At 40.8% G+C, this 11,801-nt stretch overlaps 2 protein-coding genes across 3 annotated transcripts in view; both read right to left on the bottom strand.

Annotated features, from left to right (window-relative positions):
* Positions 1–908, bottom strand: part of hint3 (histidine triad nucleotide binding protein 3) — a 3,569-nt gene extending 2,661 nt beyond the window's left edge. The window contains exons 1-2 of the mRNA XM_030394785.1: positions 729–908; positions 1–108 (exon numbers count right to left, since the gene is read on the bottom strand). The exon at positions 1–108 is cut by the window's left edge and continues 10 nt beyond it. Of these exons, the coding sequence (XP_030250645.1) occupies positions 1–108; positions 729–866 (246 nt within the window). The 5' untranslated portion in view covers positions 867–908. The remainder of the gene's footprint in view (positions 109–728) is intronic.
* Positions 909–3,093: 2,185 nt separating this feature from the next.
* Positions 3,094–7,583, bottom strand: ncoa7a (nuclear receptor coactivator 7a). 2 transcript variants are annotated; one of them, XM_030392487.1, is made up of 7 exons: positions 7,459–7,583; positions 6,355–6,550; positions 5,314–5,466; positions 5,076–5,228; positions 4,872–4,967; positions 4,579–4,652; positions 3,094–4,404 (listed from the first exon to the last, which is right to left on the bottom strand). In XM_030392487.1, the coding sequence occupies exons 1-7, from the start codon at positions 7,482–7,484 to the stop codon at positions 4,266–4,268; spliced, it is 837 nt and encodes a 278-aa protein (XP_030248347.1). In that variant the 5' UTR covers positions 7,485–7,583; the 3' UTR covers positions 3,094–4,265. The 2 variants fall into 2 exon arrangements, with proteins under 2 accessions (XP_030248347.1, XP_030248349.1); XM_030392489.1 differs by lacking the exons at positions 6,355–6,550; positions 7,459–7,583 and adding an exon at positions 5,831–6,074.
* Between the last annotated feature and the right edge of the window lie 4,218 nt (positions 7,584–11,801).

Raw genomic sequence — 11,801 nt, 5'->3', positions numbered from 1 at the left:
GTGTTCTTTACTGAGTGATTTACAGTTTCCAACATGTTTGGTTGGGACGACCAGGTAATGATGAGGAGCTCCGGGTTTGATGTCCCTGAAACATGAGATCTCCTCATCCTGCAGTGGAGATAAATGAGTAAGTCAGGAAATAAAAATGAATACATCAGCTCTAGGATTGGAAGCGTGAAAGGGTATGGACTACCATTCACTTAAGTTCAATTAAATTTTTTATCAAGTTTGTCTGTTATGGTCATGGCGTTAAGTCCATTTCATTGACTGAGGGCTTTTTTCAGCTCTTTATCGTCTTCTCTATTCCAGTGTTTTATGAAAAGTAAAAGTATTAGAATATATTTATGGTCCTTGGAATATATATATTTTTTTAATTTTTTTTGGCAAAGCTAGTAAGCTAACATATGCCTGCACGGAGTGGACACAACACACCTGTTTGTACGTCCAATAGCCTCGCGTATTTGAAGGAGAAACATGAGGCACACCCAGCAAAACACAATAGCCCAGCCAATCAATATGTATATTCACTTTAATATTTAATAAAACTGTGATAGTAAAATTACTGTACAGTTAATTCATATCGTCTCAACGAACATTTAATATTAGCTACATGTTCACAAATCCAGTATTTGTTACACAGCTAAGAAGGCTGCTGTTTACAAAAGCAACAGGCTAACGCTAACTAGCTAACTTGGCACTGTATAATTTGATTATGTCAATATTCTCACACAGTGAAGAAGCTCCGTGCCCATTTCGTTGTTAACAATCTTGCAGAAAATACATTTCTTTTCGTATCCTTCAGCCGGCGCGCTGCTAGTTTTGGATATATCTGCCTGGGTAGGTTGTGTATCCTCGACTGCTGCCATTGTTGTACAATGAACTGTGAATAGTAGGAGCTGCACAGTCGATCCCAGAGCTCATCGAGCTGACAAGGGGAAACCGAAAGATTGCCGACGTGTAATGGAAGAAAACGGCCACCAGATGGCGATGTGGTTTATGTTTCAAAGACCATGTCCAACTTTTCTATGTCCCTCTTTTTTGTGCGCCTACATTCAGCTTATTTATGTTCCTCATGAACTCATCAACCTCCATGATTTTGTATATTAAGTGCTTTTTATTTAAGATCCAGGCAATGGTAATGAGGGTTGATGACTGGATAGGATTGTTTACTTACAACAAAAAGGACAGATATTTGAAGACATTTGGATAAAAACAGCCATTCCCTGCACTATGTAGTCCAAGTGAAAAGTGGAGAGTGAGGGCTCATTTGGCAAAGGTCTCCCCAGAGGAGCTCCAAACTGTTTCATGTGGGCTCAGTGAAAGGAAGTGGGAAATAACAACTAATATCATGAGATAGTTCAGTGATTCAGTAATTTAAATTTTTTCCACACCCAAAGTCAGAAACTAATAAATAACTTATATATATATATATATATATATATATATATAATACATAGCCTACATTTGACAGTGACAGTGGCCATAAAGATTCTGAGGTGTGACGCCAACAGCATTGAGGATGGAAAATATAAATAGGCTCAATATTAGGTGTTTTTTCTTTATTCAGTTATTTTTATTTTATTATGGAATCATGATTATGGTCTGACTGTTTCTGTTTCCATGTACCGTGTATGAGACAGTTAGTTCCTGGCTACAGACGTAAAAGGCACTCCTCCTGTTTACCAGGCCACCTACATCACTGGGAAATACAGTGTGGTTTTCTAACCTTTTTCCGTGGTATTTTGCAACCTCTGAACTCTTGCTGCTTGATACTTTTTTGCCTGCAGTTGTAATGTTAGAGGCGGTCTTAATCCATCCCCAACCCTTGTTTTACATTCAAGGTGACACTTCAGTCCACATATCATTTAAAATAATTTAACTACATAAATCATCAAAGTCAACCTGTGATGCAGGTGCACTATTCTACTGTCAAACACATTTGAATGGCTTTACTAACTCTAATGTGGTGTTTTTTTCTACACACATACTGCACAGCTTTGTTAAAAAAAGTAAATACACATAGAATACAAATGTATACCTGATCGAATTTGGTATCAGCAGATCAAGATCTAAAAACCATTATCAGGACAACTTTACGCTTGACTGGAACCTGTGACTGCCTGAGTAACCTTATCTTTGTAACTCATCCCGCATGTGCGTCTTCGTAGGTTTCCTGTGAGTCAAAGTCATGTCAAGTCGTGTTATATGAAAACACTAAATTGCTAACAGGTGTGCATGTGTTTGACTGTGTGTGAGCCCTGTTATAGACCGGCAACTTAAAGGATTAACAATTTTGATTTGCTCAGTATTCGTATTCATGTCGTTTGGGGCTGAAAGCAGAGTGCAGGGCTTTGTTCAGGTTCAGTTGCATGTGTGGTGTCATGTCGGTCTGATGGAAGGGCAGCTCCTTTTCAGCCCTTCTTCAGGTAGTCACCTGTTGTCTGCGGGACAGCACGGTTGCACTACTACAATGTTTACGTAACTTCTAATTCCTCTCTATTGTTCCCCCTCTCTCTGTAAATATTCAGAAATGTATGGATGTGGATATATTGTGATTGTTCAATTTATCCTAATGTGTGTGTGTGTGTGTTAGTACCCATGTTACGTCATGTGTGGCAAGCCTGGCTATAAGATGAGGCCATAAGATGAGACTGTTGTTCACTCATGATGGACTAATATGGACACATGTGCAGACACACATGTAATCTGTATGTACTGTCTAGAGCTTGAATTCAGCTCTGTATGCTACTGCTGTAATATGTTTTGTCAAAGGTCAAAACAAAAGAAAAAAAGAGAAGAAAAGAAAAAAGTAATTTGCAAAAGACAAGAAAAGATCAGAATGAAGATTTTATACTGTGGGTAATGGGGGCGGGACTTGATAAGCTTTGGCTTCTCCCGCTTTTCCCTTTCAGCCATGTGTGTTGTATTATTTGAACAATGATGAAATGTGATGCTTATGAATTGACATGTCCGAAACAAACAACATAAATAAATAAATATAGATTAGAGTCATACAAATATGACAGTTTTTATACAGTCTAATTGTATTTTGTCTTTTTGGTATGAAAGAACAACATCCTCAGTAGAAAAAAGTGATGTTTTAAGGGTTTATTCATAACAAAATATGAATGCTTTGAAAACCTTGTCTTTCACCTGGAGAGACAAAGTTATAATGTGGTTCCACAAAACAACATTGGCAGTGCCGGCACTGCCTGGCAGATAAACATAAAGAAATGTAAAAAGAAATAGACAAACAGCAACAAACTGTTTAAATTTTCTTAAAAATACATTTAAATATATAGATAGTAAAAAGATCTGAAATGTTATCTTGAATCCACTTTCAATATATGGACATAGGCAGGTAGGTGTGTCAAAAAAACAGAAGTGACCGTTAACAGTTGAGGTCGCTTCCTCCGCAAACGGGACACACATCACAGAAAATAAATTGTTTCTAGTGCAATCCTATACCTATATTATTAAAAAAAAAATTCAACCTGAACTGACAGGTCTCCGTCTACAGCTGTAGTTTCCAAACGGACAACAAAAGAGCAAACCTCACGTGAGAAAAAACTCCAAAATACAATTAGAGTCCCACAGGCCACTGTGGGCTGTATCGTGCTACAGTGTTTTTACTATAAATTCCTTATATAACCTTTTTTTGTCTTAAATATTTATATGGCCCATTACAGCATGTGTTTCATAAACCTTGGGGCCATGACAGCAGATCAGACGTATGCGCACTCACACACAAATAGATACAATCTGTAAAAACCACGCCCTTTAAAATCTCACATCACACATTTGGTTGTTCAACAAACATAAAATAAAAAAAAAAAAAGCATTCTCCTTACATACTGAATGTGCTTACAGTTGTTACAATCTTTTTATCCAACAGTGTTACTGTGAACTTTGTATCGTAATGCTCTCCACAACCAATGGAGGGCACGGAGGGCTTAAAGCTTCAGATGCCAGTTACTGACTGGGCTTAGCACGGGGCTACTGATGAATAGCCGGTATAGTTTAGAGCAGTGGGACCCTGAATCGCAGGATTTCATCCAACCAACTGATTTAGTAGGCAAAGATCAAACCGGCATAACAAGAAAGTCCAGTCCAAGAACCTCATGAACAGTCTTCAGACTGTATGTGGTCTAGTCTGAGCCAGGTGCACAGACCGTAGCAACGTCAGGGTTTGTACAACAGTGGCTAAACCACATGTACATGTCTAGAAATTCTATTACCCAAGACAGGAAAGTTGGATCTTTTTCTCAGTTCTTTACAGTCCAGACTTCGAGGTCTTGTACAACAAAGTCTTCTTGCGTGGAGAGAGATTTGTTGTGAAAGGTGGGACAGGAGAAGCTCGAACCATGGTAGAGGTCAGCATCCAGCCACAGGCCAAAACCGCCCCTGTGGACACAAAAAAGCACAAATCAGTGTCAAATCTTTTCAAAGTGTTTCATGTATTATGCTCTCAGATAACAGGTAGTATAATCGCAGATATTGTCGCAGTTGCAGTAATCATTATACTGCCTTGCTTTTTATTACTTTATGACTGCTGCCGTTGTTTAAACTGTGACTTACCCTCCTCCACCAATCTGCAGCGATTCAAGGTTGCCGCTCACAAAGTAGGAGTTCTCACCGCTCCACCTGTACGCCTGTGAAATCGACAAATGTGACGCATAAAAAACTTGTGGACGAACCCCAGCGAACAATTTTCGAAATAGGTTCAATTCATGCTTTTGAAATGGTCGCAAACATCACTGTAAATGGTATTTAAAAGTCCTCCCTTGCAACCATACACTGTTTCTCAGATTGCTGTTAGATATAATTTGTAAACGGTTGGTGATAAAAAAAAAAAATGGTTCCACTCTTACCTGGAAGTCTGGGTTGAAGCTGAACAGGAAGGTCTCTCCTGTACCGTAGCAGTATTTACTGACTTTGAATGGATCGGAAGAAAAAGCCCCGAAAACCTGAAAATACAGAGACACCGGGTCAGTAAGGGCTTCCACAGCGAATACTGTTAATATTTAACATTTGTGTACTTAGGAGTATTGACGGGTTATGATGAAGATGCTGACCTTTTGGTGCATGTCTTTGATGACCAGCAGCACAGGGCTGTCCAGGCCCGCCATGTTCCTGTACAGAGTCTTCAGGCTGCTCCCGTGGATGGCCGTGCTGTAGACCAGCTGCCACGGATAGCACTGGGTCCTTGCTGGCATGTGCGCAGCGAGCTGTTGGAAAAGGGGGGTGTTAATGAAGGGGAAAACTTTCACTCATCTTCCAGTTTGATTATGTTGAAATGTCGCGTTCGCTTACTCTCTTAAGGTGGTAGTCACCCACCAGCTGGCTCTCGTCACACAGGACAGGCAGGGCATCGTCATCTTCTCTCTGGTAGTCGGGCTCGTCTGCCTCTGAGTCATCCGAGCTGCACAGACTCAGGCGGCGTTTGGGGTCCTTCACTGTGATGATCTGGAAGAGAGCAGGTGGGTTAGAAATCAAGCAAGTTCATACTCTTGTTTTTCACACACACCCTACTTTTGCTTTTTCTGAGATTCTCCTCTACATACATTATGTTCAGGTCTGTGGCTGAGTCACTCATTCAGACACAGACACGTCAAACTGAAAGGTTAAAACTTTTGCACCAGTAAGTTGCAAGATGCAGGGACAGGTTTAACGCAGTAGCATCATACGGTGCTGGATGGTGGGAAGGATGATATGAAAACAAACACTTTTCACCCCTCAGAGTAAAGTATTCAACCCGTACCCCATACATACAGTACAGCACAGTATCTCCTAACGTGATTACACATTACACACAATACAGCGGTCCTACCTCAACATACGGCTCCACACAGTTAGTAGCAATGTAAAGCACTTTGATATTATCTGGCAGCAGCCTCATAGCTCCTGTTTTGCCTGTCAAGCTGTGCCCTCTGCTGTACCACATGTCTGCTAGACAAACCGCCCTGCAGTCATCACTTTTGTACCCTCTGATTTACTTTCACTCTCTGCGGTTAGGCATGCAATTGGTTGGAGGCTCGAACGGAGGTGCATCTCATTGGTTGGCTGTGATACAGAACAGTTTCTTTTTCCTCTGAATAGGAAAGGGAAGCACCGGATGCTGAGGGCGAGTGGAGGGAGAGAGGGGGAGAGGATGTCCATATATAGAGAGTGGGATTTCCCACAACCGACTGGGAGAACTGCCAAGCACATTGGTGCCTCAGTTACTGTAAATTGAGGACACTTGATGATATTTGTCTCCAGATGTTTAAACTGTAGTGCGTCAGGTCATGACCTGATTTAAGCCTGCAGTTAGGGAGCTACTGGGGGCTTCTGTGCCTCTGTGCAAAAGCTTACCTCCCAGTTGTTAGCAGCGGGGTTGACGGGGTTACTGAGGAGCTTGTTGATCACAGCCACCTTGTTCTTCTCCCCTACCAGGTAGTGCTTCTGCTGTTTCTCTCTGATGAGGTAGTGGGGGTGGCGGCGCTTCTTGTTGCCCTTGGTGTAGATTTCCGGTGACCATTGCACAAAGAAGGTGTAGAGGTGGTCAACCCTGGAGAAGCGAAAGGTACAAAGTACATTTTTACTTGCAGATAATCAATGTGTCATGTAACCGAATCGACCATTTTAGTGTATTCATGCGGCTTGTTGTGGAAAATAATGAGCAGTTTTTAATTAAGCCACAATGGCATAATGTTAAGTTAATGAATCGCCGTGACTTATACTGAGCATGTAATGTTGCTGCATGTTTAAAGCTGTAATGACAGTTGGCCCAACCTCTATTTCCCATGAGAGAAAAAACGAACAAGTTGAGCAAATGGCACTCTTCCATACTCCATAACATCTGGTTAGACATGTGCGTGCATGAATAGCGGGAGAGTGAAGCATGCCTTGAATGTCCGTGAATACTGGAGAACCCCTTTTTTGGAGCTTTTTCAACTGGATCCTGCCAGCTTCTCCAGTTTCAACAAACAGACGCACTTCTGGGCAATTCAGTGCTCCAAAAATCCTGGAAGTCAATTTAAAGCCACTTTAACGTCAGTGTTGTTTGGACTCGATCAAGCCTCTCTCTTCTCTTTCGTTTCTCCTCCCTTCCCTTTCTCCCTCTCTTCCTGTCACACACAATCCAGCCCTTCCAGTCAGCGATAACATGACGCCCTCATGCTTTCCTTTGCACACATAATTGCAAAAGACTGGAAATGCTCTCCTACCGAAATGTTCTTTGGAAGCCTAGGCTCATATAATCTTGCTTAAATTACATGGCGCATTCTGACAAAGCATGGAAACTGATTACCTTAAAACTACTACTACTTCTTTGCTTGGTGATTATGAGGTATTCGGTTTGCACATTTGCCACAAGTAAAATCAACATACAGTCAGTTCCATCTCCAGATAACACCGCCATGATCAGGACCCAGCAAAACAATGTTCACAGTTGTCTTCATGTAATGTGTCACTTACTCTCCGACACTGTACGCGACTCCCATGGCTGACTGAAGAGGAAGGCGTAGATGGTACGCTGTGAGGAGAAGGAGAGAGAAGGTGGTTTGGAGGCTCAGTGCTGAAGCAGCATGTCCACACTGAGACTCTGCCATTGCCGGCCTTTTATACCAGAGGGTCAATCGCTGAGATAAGCTCCTTTGACCGTAAACCCTCCCTTTGACTCCTTACAGCTCTGCATGGCCTGCACATATTCACACATGGATTTCACAACGGGGCCTGCGTGTGGTGACACATTAACCTGACCTGCTCCGGGTCCCTGTCCTTAAGTTTGGCTCGAGTTCAGACAGTTACCGTGTCAAGGTAGAAGCTCAGTGAGTGAAGCTGATGGCTTTACATAAAGAAAAAGGTCTGTCTCTCTGTCCATCTGTCTCTCTGTCTGTCACTTAGGTTGTCTTTTTAATGTGACTTCCCGTCTGTGTTTCTGCCTCTCAGTCTTCCTGGATATCTGGTTCATCTGGTGCGACTGTCTCATCCTATTGTGAAAAGTAAATGACATTTCCATCTAACAACTCATTACCTATTAATGACTTTACTAAAGTTACTCTTTTTGTGCCCCCCAGAGTAAAGTGAGTTATCATCCTGAGTACATACCAGGTAGAAACATTAATTACTAATTGGTTCATAAATAGTTAGTCTTTTTGTGTGTCCTTCAGAGTAATGATAGAAACAGCTTTGTGCTGGTGAGCTGTGTTGTGTCGCTCTGTTTTTTCTTGGTTAAAGGGGCTCTATAGAGTTTTGTAGAATAATTAGTAAGAATTTTTAAAATGTACAATTAAAATTGTAATTATACACACTCAGTAACATGGACTGAATAAATAAATAATGTATTTGCTGTTATATAACTTCTGATTTCAAATAAGATGTAAGGGCAGACATTGTTTTGATGTGTTCATATTTGAATGTATGTTATGAAGGAATTTATTGTGATCTCCCTGGAAAAACTTGGTATTGTAGTAACTAGTCAGTGTGGTGGATCGTTTTTTCTTAACATGGCACAAAAAGTGTAACTATTGATCAAATAATCTGCGATTAATGGGAAATACTTGAGAACTACTCAGTATGATGCTTCTGTTTACTTTGGTATGCACACAAAGAGTAACTGATTAAGTTATCAGTAATTATTCAGGAATTACTCATTAGCTATTCACTCATTATCAACTCATTCATGGTTCAATCCTTATTCGCTCCTTAGCACTAGTACTCACCTAATCACATGTCTGTGTACGCTATGTAATTGTAACTGAGCATTTGACACTGCGGTATCAAGTACTTTAGGGATCTGGACACTTGTTCTTACGCATTTCAGCACATTCATCTCTCTATCTCCCACTTTTAAGTTGAGTTTTTTCTTTGTCTCGCAGCCTGTCTGTCATTCTGCCTCTATCTCATGCTTCACTTGATCCATCCAAAAATGTGAGTAATGTATCTTTTGTGTGGGCAGTCAGTTTCTCAGAGAAGGGTGACCAGTGCATAATGGAATGGTTGTGGTCTGTATCAAAGACGTCTGTAAAGCAAGGCAGGCAGAAGATGTGGAAGCTGGTCAGGAATTTCAGATGTTGCATAACAGAGATGTCTTGGCTTCATTCAGATACTCTTTATGTACTCTGTGTGTATATAAGTCTGTGTCTGAGTTCATCTCATTGTTGTTGTTGTTGTTGTTGTCTGCTTTCAGTGGACACAATGAAACTAATCTCCACTCTATCTCCCCGTATCTGTCATTCGAAGCCCTTATCTTAACAGTCTCCGCTCTATCAGGATTAGTCTCAGGTTCAAACCTTTATGTCAAGATTTAATCAAAGCAGCAGACCTTGATTGCATGGTGTTGACCATTCATAAACGATCAATGTTCAGTACCAGCTATTCAAACTTGATCAATTTCCAGTGTTGGCCTTTATCTCTCTACACTAATGCTCAAACAGAATTACAGATGTGTCTGTTCCTTCTGTCTGTGGTCATTAGGATTATGCTGCTCGCACAAATAAGCAGACTTCTCAGCACGTTGTTTCAACTGTTGGAGCAGTAATCCCATTTTATGAGAGCAGCTTTGAGGCCTAACCTTTCCACTGTTGATTCATGAAACATACAGCAAAATGACAAATACAAGATTAATATCTCCTTTAAGGTTACATTACTGACAATGACAGGGTGGTTCGTCTATGCTCCAATATCAGGTTAGGTCTAGTCAAACTTTATTCATATATCCGATTTCATACATGGGGAAAAATAATGTGACAATCCAATCACAACACAATCACAGACATGTCTAAATATACAAAACACACACACACACACACACTATAAACTTATATGCTATTGTGAAAACAAAGGTTTCCCGTGTTCAGTATGGAAGCGTCTCGTTTTCAGGAAGGGCGTTTGATCTTCTTGGGGACAGAGTAGATATAAGAGGCAGGCTCCCCTGCGTTAGAGTTGGTACGAGGGTGTGTCACCTCACGTCACCTGAACACACCACAGAGACTACAGTCAACGGCCAACAAGTGAGAACCTTTCCGCAAATACACCAATCATTGTTATGAATCAGCAGCATTTCTGCCACCACTCTTGCTAATATAGCCACTTCAAATCAAGAATAAAATACTGGATAATTAGGGGAAACTATGCCAAACGGGTGAAATCATAGAGACAGGCTCAAAGGATTTTCCCTTTCTTTTCTCTCGATGATGAGAGACCATTGATTTTTGTTTTTAAGATGGTAGAAGGCTGATCTTTCAAGATAATTGATATGGCTCCTATAAATTGAGATTCAACCCAGAGTTCCAGCTTCACTTTTGCTCTTCAAAGAAATCGTAACACTCCGGGGCCAACAATCACTCATGATTTTCTTACACAACCGAAATAGAATGGAGGAGATCAATTGTGTTGGTTCGACACACAGACAAGATCGATAGGTAAACATACAGTCACACAGATATACAGATGTACACACTTAGACAGACAGATATATATACATGTGTGCAAAGACCAGCAGATATGCATGCATCCACGCTCATATATGCACACCTAATACATGCGTACGTGTCAGTCCTGCACATGTGCACACACAAATGCAGAAGAAGTCTTCATGATGTGTTGTCTTCAGGTGGAGTCTTTGAAATCATTGTTATCTGCAGTGAACTGCACATGCATGCGTGAGTGAATGAACTGCATAGAGGTTTTAGTTTTGGTTCCCACATGTTACAACAACATTGCCAGTTGCTTCTTTTCATCAACGCAAATGAAAACAAGTGTAATGGAGAAGTCTATTCATATAAAATGAAACACTGAGGATATATTTGATGACAATAGGGGTCATAAATAATAACCGTACCAAAAAAAAAAGTCTTCTTTTAAATATTTAAGTCAAATAGTCAATCTGTTTTCGGGTTCCTCAATTATATTCAACAATTTCTGCAACTGTAAATCATTAAACTTTTCTTTATGAATGTAAATAGACCATAAGATATTGGTTTGGTATTGTCCCAGAGGACGTGGGTATCCAAGAAACACACAGGCACATCACGCCCTCCTCACTTTCTTGGCAGTTGGTCGTTGCAGAGCCGTTGTTGCTTCACCTCTCCTCCAATTCCTGTAAATCCTCTCTGTCCATGCAAGCTTCCAAGGAGTCATGGGAAAAACCTCTTTGAGCAAGCATTCTCATTTCCTTGGTTTACAGAGAACACACACACACACACACCCACACACACACAAACAAGAATTCCTCTGAAGGCTGGAATATTAGGTCTTGTTTTATTCCTGTAACCTTCCTGGATTTTGGAGCTTGGAATGTCATCTGCAAATCGTATATGCAAGTTGGGCAACTCTGTAGCCTATGTGACACTATTAGTGCACGAGTAAGCTGAAAGAGTTTTGTGGCTTTTCAGAAATCTATAGCCTGGGGGACTATCACTGGTAGCTCAATCCAAAGGTTGATGCTATTGTTTTGTTTGATATATAAGATCCCTCATGTTTCCCGGTGCGCTTCAACAAGACCACTCTCTTCCCACAAACATTTCATGCGAAATCAGAGTCATATTTGCTTTGAAACAGTACTGACTTGACATTAAGGTTGAATCAAACCTCTTTCTCTTCGTACATCAGATCAGTCTGAGCAGCTGTGGAACTCGAGCCACCTGGAAAGCACAAATCAGTCAATATACACAGAAAGCACAGGGATTGACTTAATCATGAATAATTGTATTTAACCTGCTGAATGCATCTTTGTTTTTATAGGAAATCATACTGAATACTGAGTTCGCTCAACATACGAGTTGAACGGTCACAGATTTTCACTGCAATACCGAAAT

This window comes from Sparus aurata, chromosome 17, assembly GCF_900880675.1.
Source record: "Sparus aurata chromosome 17, fSpaAur1.1, whole genome shotgun sequence".
Taxonomy (NCBI): Eukaryota; Metazoa; Chordata; class Actinopteri; order Spariformes; family Sparidae; genus Sparus; species Sparus aurata.
Note: the sequence above shows the minus strand (reverse complement) of the source record. Positions and strands in the feature narration are given on the sequence as shown.